Source organism: Octopus sinensis, unplaced genomic scaffold (assembly GCF_006345805.1).
Source record: "Octopus sinensis unplaced genomic scaffold, ASM634580v1 Contig12488, whole genome shotgun sequence".
NCBI lineage: Eukaryota > Metazoa > Mollusca > Cephalopoda > Octopoda > Octopodidae > Octopus > Octopus sinensis.
In genome coordinates this window covers 68,674-85,316 of record NW_021832604.1, presented here as the reverse complement: position 1 = coordinate 85,316, position 16,643 = coordinate 68,674, and the positions used below count along the sequence as shown (strand labels likewise).

Genomic DNA, 16,643 nt, shown 5'->3' with positions numbered 1-16,643 from the left:
AATAAATTAAGCAAATAAGGACAGCATGACAAGCCTATATATTCCACCCGCAACTCTGCTTTACACCCACAGACCTTCATTCTGTGAGTAGTCTAAAATTGGGAGTCTAACACGTAAGATACTTAGTAGAGGGATTGGAGAATGATCAATCTTTTCACGTTTGTTGGATTCCTCAAGTGGGAATAATTTCCTGAATAAACAATCACTCAGGCAGGCTCACCGACCTCGATATTATCAACAATGAACTGAATGATTCTATTTGCACATATTTGGGTGGAGTTCTGGCAGAGTGTCGTATGATTTGTGAGTCGATTCCCGTCTGAATGATCACATTAACCCCATTCGTCTATACGCTCCACAAACATTCACGGAAGGCCAGTCAATTCTTTTATAAATGAATATAAGCACATTCAATCACATGACAATCAATAAATAGTAATGAGAAGGCAACGTTTGGGGAAATATTTATTAATAAATCAAATTATTCAATCTTTCTAATTGATCAACTCTAATTACTAATTAATGAAATAATTAGTGGCCTCCTTTTGTTTAAATATAAAAGAATAAAATATTAGTGTGGTTGTGTTCAATGGGGCTGATTGGCAAGTTCAAAGTAGAGCCATGCATTGACGACCAAATGAGTTATTTCAATTCACTGACAATATCCGGTGTGTCAGAGTATGCAAAATAGTCTCACTTATAGAACAGTGCGGTGTTGTTGTGCAAAGTTACCAGCCAACGGGAAAGTCTTGACTCTTTCCCTCAGACAGTCCGCTCTGGTCAAGACAGGAGTTGTCTGCATTTCATCCCCCATGGTATTTGAGGAGTGGCAGGGTAGAGGAAATATTTAAACACCAAAATCGGGGACGAGGTCATAATCGAGGAAGTGGTGAACGAGGTCAGATTGTCGAATGTTGTCATGCAAGTCAAGCTTGTCAATAAATTGTGATATGTCGGGTTATACTTCCAGACGGGAAGAATTTCGGATGTCCACGGACGAGTTGTTGTTGTCGGTGGTGGAACAGAATGTGGTGGTGTGTGGTGGACTGCCTGTGCTCGTCACGTATTGTGGCAAGCCCGTCCTCCTCACAGTGACATCCCTTCAGGGTATGTCCTCTGGTCATGTCAGTGGGGGAGAGTAAAGTGGAGCATGGCCAATTGACGCCCAGTTCAATAATCCTCTTCGAGGCCTGTCCGGACACCCCCAACATAAAGTTGTGTGGGAAATATCAAAAGTCTGTGTATTTCCCCACCCCAGTTCGAAAGTGCCAGTGAAGGCGGTGATCGACGCGGACTGGGACTTGAACAAGCTGGGGATTGGGGGACTGTCCACTCAATTCGAGACAATCTTCAAGCGGGCGTTCGTGTCCCGACTGTACCCGACGGATGTGTGTCAAGTCCTCTGTATTCCAATGGTCTGACTCGACAGCAATGAAGCACACCCGCGGAATATTGTTGTATGGCCCCCCGGGACAGGGAAGACAGCCCTGGCCCGACAGATCGCCGAAATGCTGAACGCCCGTGCAGTGAAGGTCATAAACGGACCAGAACTGTTGAGTAAATACGTGGGGGAGAGTGAATCAAATATGAGGAAGATATTCGCGGAGGCAGTGGCAGAACAGGACAAGTTGGGGGCGGAGAGTGCCCTGCATGTGGTCATCTTCGACGAAATGGATGCAATATGTAAAGAACGTGGGAGTGTGAGTGGGTCGGCCGGGGTGATGGATTCCCTGGTCAATCAACTCCTCACAGTCCTCGACGGAGTCCATCAACTCAACAACATCCTCATCGTGGGGATGACTAATCGAAAAGATTTGATTGACCCTGCTCTCCTCCGTCCATCCCGTCTGGGTGTCCACATCGAAATTGGTCTGCCTGACGAGGAAGGAAGAAAAGAAATATTCGACATTTATTTGAAGGGATTACGGGCCAAGTCCAAACTGTCCCCCGATGTCCTCATGGGCGAGCTGGTGGCCAAGTCCGAGAACTTTACGGGGGCAGAGATCGAGGGGGTCGTGCAGAGTGCTATCACTCAGGCCATGTCGAGGAATGTCCACCTCACCAAGACTGACAGTCGGGCTGCCCTCGACCAGTTGGTGGTGACCATGGATGACCTGCGGGGTGCCTTCCTCCACCTCCAACCCGCCTTTGGGTCGGCCGAGTCATTATGTTCTCGACTCATTCAGCACTCCATCATTCACTGGAATCCCCAAGTCGACGAGATTATTAAGAGTGGGGTGATGGCTGCCAGTGCGTGTGTGGCACAGGATACCCGAGGATATACTCATTGGCTTATTCTGGCTGGCATTCCGGGGGCGGGGACAACAGCACTGGCATCCCAAATAGCACTTTCGGCGGGTTTTAAATTCACGCGTGTAATCACATCGTCTCGAATGGCTGGGAATAGTGAGGGGTGGAAGTGCAATTACATAAACAAGACGTTCGAGGATGCCCGTCGATGTGCTCTCAGCTGCATAATCATCGACCAAGTGGAGAGTATCATCGAATACATTTCCAATGGTCTCCGCTTTTCCAACCCCATTCTCCAAATGATCATGTCCAAGGCCACCGAAATCCCCGAGAAGGTGAGTGTGGTTGGGGAGTTGTAGAATAACCGATTACTCCTGTTGATGACCACCAGCTGTATTGAGGCACTTCACTCTCTCCATTTCGCAATCAAGGCCACCAAGGTCGAGACAGTCCCCCCCATCGAGGATGTCCACTCTCTTGTTGCCGTGGTCGGGACTCTGGGGGTGTTCACGGAAAACCAGTTGAGGGAGATTGGGAGTAATTTGGGCGGACATTCGGTGTATGTGGGGATAAAGCATGCAATTGAGGTGGCACTGTACTGCAAGCAGGCCGAGGAAGGCGAGATGGTGAGCATGTACTGCCACGATATTCTCGCACGGTCGAGAGAATTACGCTCATATCAGAGTTATTGACAATTATTTAATATTTGTTTAATGATGAAATATGTCGGGAATTAATTTGAAATACTGATTAATTGATGGCCTTGGTTGAGTTTGTGGGGTGTATTTTGATATCCTTCGGTATTCCAGTCGTCGTGTTCTTCGCCTGCATATTACGCAACCCAATCCGCGTGATTGTCTTCCTCTGCAGGCAACGTCCCCTGTGTGATGTCTAGTGCACTTTTCTGGATATTTGCAGTGAACTTGTCTGCCATCATTTGGTTTATTGGAAGAAGTGGAAAGTATCACTTACATTTCAGTGCACTTTGTTCCGTCCTTCTCCAAGAAGCCGCACGTCTGGTCTTTATCAAGCTAATGCTGTCACTATTCTGGTTATTTCGTAGGAAAATGTTGAGAAGGCTGGAAATTGACATATTTGACCGTGGTCTGAAGAACTTATATATGGGTGGTGGATGAGTGGTTAGTTTAGTCGTGGGATGTGCATTCGGGACTATGAACTCGATTGTGTCCATGACTGACATTCTCTCCGTCCTCCCCGGGCCTGCCAGTTTCGGAATAAATGGACTGCACGTGCACTTTCCGTTGTACTCGGGTAGTTGTGTGCTACACCTCAGCCCTCTTGTCCCTGGCCTTCTACGTTATGCACGTCATGTGGGGCTATTTCGTGTGGCTTGGACACGTCAAGAATGATTTGTGCAAAATGGTCTATTTCTCAGGCGTCACTGCAATTCTTCACTTACTTTGTTCTGTCTGTGTACGCCTGTTTACTAATTTGGTCAGACCTGGGTTTCTCGGGGGTATTGGGGCACTTCCCTCTTTGCCGTGTGCTTCGTTTACTTGGTCTTTCTCCCACTTCAGGGGGGAGTTATTGCATATTCTATTTATTCGGGAAATATCATTTAATTTATTAAAAATAATTATTTCAATTTATATTGTCAGTCCGATTATGCATTCACCCAACAGACTTATTCTCAGGAAAATAGAAAGCCTGTTTGTGAGTCAATCGCGTGGTCTCCCCTCGACTCACTACACTGTTATTCCGCGTAGCACTGACCCTCGATGGAAGGGTGTATATTCCTCACTAAAATGTCCAGGAATTGACATGACACGAGAAGTAGATCACTTTGATGTGGTCATTGTGGGGGGCGGTGCGGCCGGCCTGTCAACGGCAATTCGACTGCGCCAGCTGGCTGTGGGGGCTGACCGAGAATGTCGTGTTTGCCTGCTGGAGAAAGGCCCCTACCTCGGTTTGCCTCTTTCAGGACGTTTGAAGGAGCTCATTCTCTGAGTGGTGCTTGTCTGGATCCTTCTGGTCTGAATGCTCTATTCCCCGACTGGAAGCAGGCCTTTGACGTTTGTGTTGGCATAAATGGCAGCCTCCGCCTCTCCAAACTCCAGTGGGGGTGGAGAAAGTGTCATTCCTCACAAACAAACGTCGAATTTGTCCAATCGGGGGAATTACGTTATTCGATACGGCCATTTGAACGCGTGGTTGGGTGACCGGGCGGACGAACTGGGTGTCGAGATATATCCTGGTTACGCGGCAGCCGAATTGCTGTTCGACAAACATGCGGTGGCAGGCGTGGCCACTAATGATTTGGGGATTCGTTCTGATGGCAGTCCCAAGAACAACTTCGAGAGAGGAATGGAACTGCGTGCACCCATCACTGTGTTTGCTGAGGGTTGCCACGGTCACCTCACCAAACAACTCATTCAACTATATAAACTAAGAGATGAGGCACTCCATCAAACTCACGGAATTGGTCTCAAAGAAATCTGGCAAGTCAGTCCTGGCAAACATTCACCCGGCCGAGTTGAGCACTTTGTCGGGTTCCCTCTGGTATGCCCCCAGGATTGATGTGTGAGGATTCCCAGACATATGGGGGCAGTTTCATCTATCACTATGGGAATGAGGGACAGGACTCCAACTTGGTGGGGATTGGACTCGTCGTGGCCCTCGACTATGCAAACACTTATTTGTCCCCCTTCAATGAACTGCAGAAGCTCAAACTTCACCCATATTTCTCAACTCTCCTGGAAGGCGGGAAACGTATTTCTTATGGAGCACGTGCATTAAATGAGGGAGGACTTCAGGTCCCTCCAAGATCTCGATGTTTAGAGTCTTCCACGTGTCGTTTTCCCTGGAGGAGTGCTGGTTGGATGTGGAGCGGGATTCCTGGATGCTGCCAAGGCGAAAGGGATTCACAATGCAATGAAGAGTGGAATTATTGCAGCAGAATCCATTTTCGAGCACCTCCAGACCTCAAGTAGGGAATGACGTTGACTGTGCAGACAATGTAGTGTCGGGATATCAAGATGCGATTCGTAATAGCGATGTTATGAGGGATCTTTATTCTGCCAGGAACTACAGACCATCCTTCAACTACGGACGGTCGTTTGGGATTCTCCACACGGGGACGATCTATTATTTATTTAAGGGGCGGGAGCCCTGGACTTTGAAGCACAAGAAAAAGCCAGATCACGCCTGCTTAAAGCAAAATAGTCATAAAATTGAATACCCAAAACCTGATCGGAAATTATTATTCGATCTGATGAGTTCAGTGTCGCTGACAAACACGAATCACGAGTCCGATCAGCCACCACATTTGACCTTGGTTGACGAGAAGGCCACCTTGTCAATTAATTTACCCAAATTCGACGGTCCCGAACAGAGGTTTTGTCCGGCGGGTTATACGATTGGAGGCCACTTTTAGGGGTTTATGAATACATTGATGGAGAAAATGGAAAGAATTTGAAAATTAATTTTCAAAATTGCATTCACTGCAAGACGTGTGATATTAAGGATCCAAGTCAGAGTATAAATTGGGTGACGCCCGAGGGAGGTGGTCCCGCCTATGATGGAATGTAAACATGGACTTTAATCATACTTTAAAGATTTAATTATTTGATTTCTAATAGAAATAGGGCATTGCTGTTTTTCATTTCCCTTTAACAGAGGGAAGCAACTTGCCTGAGACGCCATGTATGTGGACTCGTTCTCGCTTGAGAACCTGCTGATGTCGGCAACCGCCCCTCGATCAATCGCCACTACTGCTGAATTAAAAAGATGCGAAATTACTCCTTAATGTGGAAAAATACCAATTCCTTCCATTTGCAGTTGAGACGTCTGGTTTTTTGGGCGGAAAGGCAATCAGCTTCGTTCAGAAGATTGAGTCTCGGATGCGACACTCACAGGCGACGTCCGCGAATCGAGATGGCTCTTTGAGCGGATATCCCTCGCGATAGTAGGCTCGAACTCTTTCTCGATCGTATCAGTCTCTCGCCCAGTAAAGCATTTTGAAGAAAAATGAACAATTTACTCTGCTTGTGACTATACCCTCTATACTTGTCTTTTTCTGACCCATAAATCGAAGCGAGCTGCTCTGCCATCAACAACACAATATTTAATTTATTTTTATATACTTAAAATGTTAATTTTGTAAGAAATAATCAAAAGTAAAATAAAATTTCGAAAAGTGGCCAAATTCTAAATCGGCCACCTTTTCACAACATTTTCTTAAAAATAAAAATTTAATTAACAGATGTTTTCCAATTTTTGTTTGTGTACGCTATATGTAGCTTACTTTAATGAACTTCTAATCAATGTTGAGAAAGAATATGAGTTTTTCAAACTTCTCAAAATACAAAAGTACAAAGTAAAAAACGAAAGAAACAAAGGTTATTGATTTTAGTGAAGAATTAGTCCTTCCGAATACGAACTGCTTAAGTAATTATAATTGAATACTTTTTGATGCTAAATTTATGTTTCGATCGATTTACCCCCATAGTTTTATTTATAATTAGGAAATTTACCCGAGAAAAACCAAATTTGTAATTAATATATGTTTTGAGGCTGTCTTTACCGTCTGTTTTGTTGATTCAGAATATTATGCACCTTCTGTAAGTGTTGAAGCTTGTGGAGTTGATTAGTATTTTCCAGATATAGCTTTCTGTCAATAAGAATGAAATTTTCGGCTTTTTCAGTCGGAATTTTTTAACTTTCGAAATATCCACGTAATGCTCTCCAAGGAATAATTTCAGTCAGTTGTATTCTGCGTCATCATAGACAAACATCATAGCCTGTTAGGATAAAGTAATTATTTTGTCGTGGATTATTATTTTATGGTGACTTAAGACGACTGTCAGTGTTATGACATCTGTCACGATTTCACCCTCGACATATTCATATTTTTAGGTTGAAGGCATATAAGCACTTTTGTTTATTTTTTTCTTAATTTGTAATTATCAATTGATTGAAGCCATATTTATTCTCAAAAAGATGTTAAAAAACTTGTCGGCTTTTCGTATTGAGTAATTCACTCATCAAGTCGATTGCCACCTCCACGGAAACACGTCCCAAATCCAAGTTGGTCCCAATCACGTGAACTTGATTTTGCATAAGCTCTTCCCGTCCAATGACTGGGCGTAGTTGGAGTGACATATTACCCAGAGTAAAGCTTGAATTCTTTTTTGCGTTATTGAGTCGATCGGAGATGCAACAGTCGAAATTCCAAGACATGACTGCCCGAATGTGCCGTCTTCGGATAGTTTGATAGACCTGGGTTATAACCACCAAGAGTACCGTCTTTGAATATTCCAAAAACTCCTCTCGCAAAGAAACGACGGTGCATTGTATCGGGGAAAGCCAGAATGGCCTGAGGTCAGGAATGTGAACAAACCAATATCCCTTGTAGTGGTGAAGTAAGATCTTGGTGAATTCTTGAATGGACCCAATGATTTGATGATGAATGATTGCGGGAGTCTTTCTGCAACCATCACTAGGCATTGGACACAAGGGTGAGACTATTCGTAGAATAAATCAAATCTCTCCCCCGAAGTGAGGTCCACCTCCACGATCCCGCACGTGTAAGTGGAGTCGTCATACGTCCGGACGTTAAAAGTTACCTAGTACATTAGCTAGGAATAGTACAAAGGGCAGTTGGGAATATCCAGCGCTCTCTTCGAAGGTGATCCCCGTCGCCGAGAGAGCACTCCGAATTATCTGGTAAATTAATCACCGTCAACTTGGGTAATCAAATCACACTCCTCGTGTCTTGTTGAATTCATCAAAGGCTTTGAAATGAATTTTGCCGACAAGTCGAGGTCAAACGCGGAATAAATCGACTTGCACAAATTAAGGACGCCGACGAGTTCGTCTTGCAACTAGAATTGACAAGTCGGGAGTGACCTTTTCCCTGGAACAGAACACGCACGAATCGTCGTAATTGGAGACACTGTTCAAGAATGTCATGTCAGAGTGCTGACCGGCGTTTGAGAAGATGGGATCGTAGTCTACCAATTTAACAGGCAAGTCCCAAGAGTGGGGACTCATCTGTTTGAAGTAGATACTACAAAATGAGTGGACTGGCGGACCAATGAAAAGGAATTTTCTTATTTATTAGATAGGTTTTTCTGTCTCGTGCAGGACAGATGAGAAACATGTTCTAGAGTAGAATTTTACAATTATACTTCGTAGGTCCCCACAAACTCATTTCCATAGCCCATTCTATCCCACAAATCCCAATTTGACGACGCCGGGGATATGACTCGGAAATAATTTGCGACGTCGTATTCGTTCTGCAAATTTTATTATGGACTGACCTCCAGGAATTTGAGCAGCGCGAAAAAGACGTTGATTCCTTGTTGGTTGAAGGACATTTCTAGATTCGAGTTTGTGTCGGACATTTGCAGTAATCGAGAACTCTGGCTGTTAAACAACGAACCAACCGGAAGAACATTTTCGAAGCTGCGGACATGCATCCATTTTATCAGCTCGATTTCGTCCTCGTACACAAAGCCAGAAATTCTTCTATAAACTTGGAGATCCTGGCTACATTCCCCGAACGCGATCCCATTCTACGTGTTATTTAATCGTTCGAACGTCAAAGAGTCTACATTTGATGGACTTGGCTGGGGGAACAGGCATATCGAGACTGTAATGATACGACAATTACTAACTCATTTAAACATTTTCCCTCAACTACAAATTTTTCAATATGTCGGAATAGAGTTTGGATGTTCAGATTAGTCCCCACACCCTCATAGTTGTCAAGAATCTGATTAAGCAGTCTCTGGAGTGTCTCCAAATCCAACACTTCCCTACAGATCAAAATCGGAAAGTACTGCGAGTCGGGGAAATCAAAGTCAGAAAAAAATAGATTGTCCTCAAATCGTAAGCTGGTCATGATCCAATCCATTTGGACCTCAACTAACCAGCCCGTGAGGATTCCCGCATGCCAAACTACTGGAGTAATCGTTAGTATATTCACCTGGGTTGCCACTGTTTGGAAATTCCCTGAACATTTCCTTCAGCCTGCAAATTGAACAGCACATCGAGGCGTCGACGGCGATTTCCAATATATTTTTAGGATTATGCTAATTTATAGATTTTTCAATTAATCTGCCGAACTTTTGACTCAGGTTGGCTAATTAACATTAAAAATATTATACGAATCAAATTACGCGACACTTCACAGATTCTCAACCAGACATCATAGAGAGCACGAATCAGAGGGTGAGATGGAAAATCTTCTAGAGTATTCATTTTTCAGAATGATCAAAATTTCTAATGAATTTCACATTCCATTCCAAATAAAAATTTTCTAAGCTAAATTAATTTCCCTAGAAAACTCACCAAAGTAAATTTCTGTGTTTATCATTTTGATGTTGCAATGTCTCCGTCGCAATCCGGTCATTCCTTTGTGCTTTGTTTGTGACTGAAACGAATTTTTATAACTTTGGTTGTTACGTTCGTCGATGTGAAATGAAAAATTGACACATAAGTTATATTCCCACAAATGAATAAACTCGTTAGTTGAGTCTTGTTTTGTTAGTCCTTGTGTCCGATGTTTGACGATGCGTTTTGATCAAGTCGGAATTATCAGATATAGTTCCTAGAAAAAATATTTTTATATTATTTTTGGCTTCCTGCTAATAATAGGTAAACAAGAAGTTAATAATTTCCTTATGAAATACACATTGTCGTTGAGTCCATTAATTTGCTTGGCCCCTCGGGATTCTGTTTTCAGTAGAGTGGGACTCCTCGCATTTACATTCTCTATGTTTCTCCAAATTCCATGTTTTGATACAATTCAAGCAATGAATATAATCCGGACTTTACTTTTCAGCTTTAATTTACAGAAGTGAGATTTTTATTTTTTGGCACCCACTCTTCAAATTAAATTTCTTAATTTTAGACTTTAGTTTGTTTGGATTTTAATTTGATAGACTAATTGATCACATGACTGCAAATAAGTAATTTAGGGCTTCTTTATTATCAGAATCCATAATTTAACCTCGATGGGGTCAATTTAGTCTCGAGTAAAATTTTTGTCTCAGCATAAACCATTGCTCATAAGAGTTTAATAGAATTATAGTCGTTTTAGTAAAGCCAGAGTGAATTAGGTCATTCGCAATACATGTTATTAACGAGTCTTTCCCTTTCCAATTATGAATTTTACTCTCTTTGATCGACTCATTTGTCGTACTTTCAGGCTAAACAACTTTGATTAATCCCTTATTTATTACAAGTCAAGAGATTATAAGAAATCTAACTTCGAAAAGGGAAATCTGCTTAGTCTTTTACAGTTTGTAGGTTTGCTTGCATTCAAGGTCGTCAAATCTGATTTAATTGAGGCTGATATAATATCAAATAACTAACAATTATCATGACATGCACATTCGAGATGTTACGCCTATTTAACTCATTATTATACATATTATTTGAGTATTGCTTAAAATCATCGGCCACCGAAGTTGGTTACAGTTACTTCACTTCATTATATTGTGCTCTTCATTTCAGACTGTTGTTATAATTTATACTCAAGCCATATTTGGGTGGAGATGCTATTCATACTGTATTTACTTAAGCTTTTATAATTGAATATCCAACTCCCTGAGGATTGAAGAAGACAGAAGAGATAGAAACATTGCCTGTTTAATTTCATTTTACAGGCATAGACAATTGTGAATGTGCAGGGAAAAGCAAAATGAATCGAGAAGCCAGTTTATTGAGAAGATTAGGATGCATGCAATTTGATAATTGATTTGCTTATTAGTCTAGGAAACAATAAAATGGTACTATTTTAGGGAGATTAATCCCACTTATTATAATTTAAATGGAAATTATAATTATCATAGTCTATATTTGGCAAAATTTTCATGATTCGTAAACTTTTTGAATGAAAGAGGGAGCAAATGGGGTTTCCCGATGCCCCTGAGAAACTCAAACAATGAGTATTTCGACAAACTGGAACGGCGTATTCAATGTCCGGACCAACACGATATTTAAATGGACAAAACGCGTCTGTCTCAGAAATGTTTGGGAAAGACGGGGAGTACAACGAAATCACAGACGATCTAATTTTCTGCACAGTTCCCAGAGACGGGACAAAACAGGAGAATTCAAGAACTTTGATCAAAGGCTTTCTCCGAAGATTCAAAAGTTCCGAGGTTATCCAAGACTTTGTTAAAGCAATTGTCAACGGAGGGCGTCAAGCGACAGGATGTGTGAGCATCGAGTCCACTGTTGATGGACGAATTCAGGTTGACTTTCCACGACTGATTCAGATTGCCGGGAGAAAACACTACCCGCACGTGATTATCTTTCGTCTCTTCCGGGTGGAGGATGTGGAAATCTGTGAGTTGGTTTCTTTGTGCGAAAACGGATTTCGGAAAGGGCAACTTCACATGTGCATAAACCCATACCACTACCGATGCGAGAGAAGCGAGAGGCTGCTCATTGGTTGAATTAATCCCTCATTTTAGAAAACAAGTTACACGAGTCGACTTGTTCCACCAACTCGGAACTGAGTATTTTTGGAGTGATTCATGACTAGTGCGAGGACTGGATGAAATATTTGAGCGATATCTCCACATTTGTATGCAATCGATATTTAATAGAGATTATTATCATTGGTGCTCCGTCCAGTACTGGGAGTTCGGAGTGTCGAAAGGAGGCGCTTTCACTGCCTGTCCTTCGATAAATCAGTTCACAGTCACCGGAAATCGTGTCTTGGGGAGTAAACATGAATATTCCGTGGGAGCAATCATAACTACTCAGAGTAACAAATGTTCCGAGCATTCAAAGTTTTACACTTTTCAGTCATCAAGTAGAAGTTACATTTGTGAGGGGGTCACCTTCGAAAGAAACCCACGACACGTGATCAGTTTGACTTATAACGCGACTCGTTGTATCTTTGTTGAAGTGAATCGAAAACTTTAATCTCCCGCATTTCCAAACTCGAATTGGAAACTTTAATCTCCCGCATTTCCAAACTCGAATCCCATTTAGGCCTTTTCTTGCTCAAGAACTATCTCTTTATACCGAAGCTAACTTATCTCATGCGCTCATCGCCCTGCTTTCTCGAACAAAACCACTTGTCTCGTTTCGACAACATGGTCTCCGAAGCTCTTGAACTCCTCGTAAATATCAAATTCAAACCTTCAGACATGCGACGGGTTAATTTACCTATTCGTTACGGGGGCATCGGCATTCGTTCTTGTGTTGATTTATCCCTCCCATGTTACCTTTCCTCGTTGTCTGCTTCCGCTAGTTTCGTCAACTCTGTTCTCTTCCCCTTCTCTGAACAGCCCGAGTTGTCGGAATATGCGGCAGGTGTCAACATGTGGATTTCTTTTGGGCTTAAAATCCCGGACGTCCCCTCAGTTCAAAAGAACTGGGATGAGATACATTGTTCGCATACACTCGAAGATATCCGCCTACGTGCTGACCAGTTTCAGTTGGCAAGCATCAATTGTGCCTGTCAACCCCACTCGGCCGATTGGCTTGACGCTTTGCCGATTTCCTCTGCTGGAATGTTCCTGGACAACGAATCCGTCCGCATTGGTTTGTGCCTACGCCTTGGGATCTAGATGTGCCAGTCACATTAGTGCAAATGCGGAAAAGCCATTGACAGGAGAGGGCTACACCCCCTCTCTTGTCGCCTCAGTGCCGGCCGTACATGCCACCTTGAACGATATTGTTAAGCGCGCGCTCAACGCCGCCGGATTCCCTTCGGTCCTGGAGCCGGTTGGGTTAGACCGTGGTGACGGAAAACGTCCCGATGGGTCTACGCTATTCCCGTTCAAGCGGGGACTCGCTCTCGTTTGGGACGTGACCTGTGTCGACTCTTTTTCCTCGTCATCCCTCATCAACTCCGCGTCCCGCCCTGGCTCAGCTTCCGCACATGCCGAAGCGAAAAAAATTGCAAAGTACGCCTCATTGGAGAACACCTGCCTTTTCGTCCCCCTGGCTTTCGAGACGAGCGGGATAATCGGCCCGAAGGCCCTGGAGTTCCTTTCAGAAATCGGTTTGATGATCTCGAGGAAAAGTCACGAGAGACGTGAGTCTAGCTGGCTTTTTCAGCGCATTTCGCTCGCGATATTGCGCGGAAACTGCCTATCTATTCGCGCGTCCTCTCAATCAACGAATTAACATCATAAATTCACTTAATCAACACTCGAACTAAAAAAAAAAATCTGAACCAAAATAAAAAACGAACAAATCAGAACCAAATGATATTAAAATCACGAATGTACATAAATCAGGAAGAATTATCAAATATTCTGACGCCACGTTGGAATAGCTCTATATTTTTGGTAAATATAACTAAACAGTTTTTGAGTGTCATATATCCGTGGGTCTTTGCTGATTTTATCTTCGGCTATCCTAGATAGCCATACCTTCGTTGGATTACACAGCCTGCTAGGGTCGCGTTTAACGTTGATTTCAACCTTAAGATTATAATTTATACATGAACTTTCTTTTTTAGCTGTTCTAATTTTATTTTTTGTTCTTCTTTTTCTTTTTTCATATTGCGGAATTTATTTAGTGACATTTCAAGTTTTAATTTGTCCTAAAATAACCATTCATATATTTTTACTCTTTCGAGAAAACGTTGAGTTTCTTGTTTGAATTCCTGATTTTTTATTTTCATTGTTTGTTTGATTTGTTCCTTGCTTGGTTCAACGTTGGATTTTAATGATTCCTTTTTTTCTTTTTTATATTTCTCAACTTTGATTTTTTGTTGTTCACGATAAATTGCATTCTTTGCCTCTTGAATTTCTGCAATTTTGTTTTGTTCTAGGTATTTCTCCTTTGCTTTGTTTTGATTTTCAACATGTATTTTATTTCTCCATTTTTCTATAGCTTTTTTTATTGTGATTCTTTCTTGGATTGAATTGTGTTCCACTTTATTAATTTCCGAAAAACCATTTTCTTCAATTTCAGAACATTTTGATATTTTTAGTCTTGTTTGTTCCATTTTTTCGTTCTTCCATTTATTGATTGCTACTTTTTTAGCTTCCAACAGTCTCAGATAATCCTCAAACCATTTTATATGAGTCAAGACATCGGTCTCGTCTTTAATTGATCCAAAATATGGCATGAAATATTGTAAAATCTTTTCTTTACAACTTTTGTCAGATATCTTGTTGTAAACATTACTAAAGACTAAATGATCAGTCGCTTCCCAACCTCCGTATTCTCCGTGATGCTTTATTAAAAAATCCTATAACTAATTGTTTAATTTTTACATCAAATTGCTTAACTTGAATTGGTAAATTGTTTCCATATTGTTTACAGTCAATTTTGACTTTTGCTGTCCATTTTGTACTGGCGTTTACTCTCCAACTTTTTTGTTTGACTTCAAAAATACTCAAGGAATGAACCAGTGACTTTTCTTCTTTTATCAAATCTGATAGTCTATCATTTATAAACAATAGAATATTAACAATTCTTTGTAATTATTTCGGGTTTCTTGAATCTTCGATTCCGCTAGGGAAATAATATTTTCGATATTTTCATTATTTTGTGACTCATTTTTGGATATTTCTCCAAACACGTGGACAATTCGATTAATTTCATTGACCGAAGTTGACAAGTTGATTTCTAGATATTTCTACTTTTATTTTCTACCAAAAGCACTTCTCTTCTCATTTAAACGTTTATAATCATCAAGAATTACTTTGTAAATTTCGTGGTTTTTGTGTTTTTGAAATATTTTTTTGCACTCTTTTTCTAGTTGATTTGCACTACAAATTTAACTTTTTGATTTCATCAACCTGACTTTCTGCAAATTTATTTCTTTCAAATCCATTAGGAAAGTTAACCAGTTCTCTATGGAAACCTATAATTTATTAACATATGTTTCTTTTATTACTAAATTTAAAAAAAACAAAAAACCTGCGTGAATTTTTGTAAGACCGTAAGTTGATATTACATTTTTATTCTTGAGTTTGTGTTTGGAGGACTTCTCACATAATGAGTCTGCAATGACATTTATTTTTAAAGTCTTAGTAGATAAGAACTAATTATTCTGTTATTGCATTCATGTGTTGTGGCCTACAAAACCGGTTAAGTAATTTTCTGATTTTGAAAAATACAGAAACCGAGATGACTATATCTTATAATTCATCATTCGACGAGTTTCATAGTAAAAAATTAAACAATTGAGCGCAGTACTTTTTTGTGTTTGTGCAAGTTTAACATTAATTTACAAAAATTTTGTTAAATTTTATTAGTCGTAATGTCCAATGGTGCAAATTAACATTTAAGGGTATTATATTTGCTTATAACGTGACTCCAATTAACAATATCCTTCATAGTTTTATTGTGGCTAAATTTTCTTTCGTAGATACCTAACACTCAAAATTATACGCCAACCATTCCCGAAACTTCCAAATCTTCCCGTACTTCTTCTTGCTGCATTAATCCACTTATTTTTTACTTTTAGCTTGTTAAATTGATTTTCAATGCTAATTTTTTCTTCAGTGTCACGTGCTTGGTATCCAATTATACTTCCTATTTGAATATTTAACAACAAATCTATACGTCTTTTATTATATAGGAATTTAATTTTTCCGAATAATATTATCAAAATATTGAAGGGATAAGGACTGACCGGTATTTTGTTGATATTTCTAATCAGCTTTGTCCTTGTAAACTTCCATTCAATATCGGATTTTTCTTGAATGTGTTGATAGGTGTTTGACATCATAGCAATCAGTAAATTGACAAGGATAATGATTGAAAGACTCATGTATATCCCAAAAATTGCTTTTACTAAAAATAAACTCCACCATGGGTTTTGGAATTGGAGTGAAAATGTAATAGGATTCACTAATCCAAATAACCCAAAATAAAGAATTTCAAAAATATCAAGTATTTCTGGATTTATTAAATTTGATCCAATTTCACTACTTGAGCTGTGAATAAATTTGGTTGAATTATATATCGGACAAGAAACAGCTTTTAGTGAGAACGTAAATCCAGCCATAAAGATAAACATTATTACAGTGAAACGGACAACATCGTGCAACAAGTTTTGAATAATAACAGTCCACGGCCCAAACATATAATGGAAGCTCAAAAAATCCAAAAGAAGCATGAAACATAGGAAAAGAGACGTTGCCAGAAATTGATTTCTTATGTAAATATATTCAAATCTATTAGATTCCTTCTGAACAAGTATAATTAATATATAAACCTGTGCAGTACATGATATAATGTGGAAAATAAATGCGACGAATGATAGCATCAAGACAGCAAGTTTAATCTGACCAAATCCTGAATCTTCTTTTTTGTTCTTAATTTCCGATATAAACCATCCAAAAATCCAAATTAAAAGCAGCCATTCTTGGATATTTGGAAAGCAACTATTACAAAATTAAAATAGATAACAAAATTTGAAGAATACCTTTTTGATTCGTAGA

At 40.5% G+C, this 16,643-nt stretch overlaps 2 protein-coding genes across 2 annotated transcripts; both read left to right on the top strand.

Annotated features, from left to right (window-relative positions):
- Positions 1-1,435: 1,435 nt before the first annotated feature.
- Positions 1,436-2,972, top strand: LOC115229352 (vesicle-fusing ATPase 1-like). Its single transcript, XM_036499178.1, has one exon. The coding sequence runs from the start codon at positions 1,509-1,511 to the stop codon at positions 2,607-2,609; it is 1,101 nt and encodes a 366-aa protein (XP_036355071.1). The 5' UTR covers positions 1,436-1,508; the 3' UTR covers positions 2,610-2,972.
- Positions 2,973-4,771: 1,799 nt separating this feature from the next.
- On the top strand, positions 4,772-5,799 carry LOC118761345 (electron transfer flavoprotein-ubiquinone oxidoreductase, mitochondrial-like). The gene is given in 4 exon segments (XM_036499177.1): positions 4,772-5,048; positions 5,050-5,190; positions 5,192-5,641; positions 5,644-5,799. Coding segments are annotated over 4 exon segments (1,023 nt in total). The 5' UTR covers position 4,772.
- Positions 5,800-16,643: the final 10,844 nt, after the last annotated feature.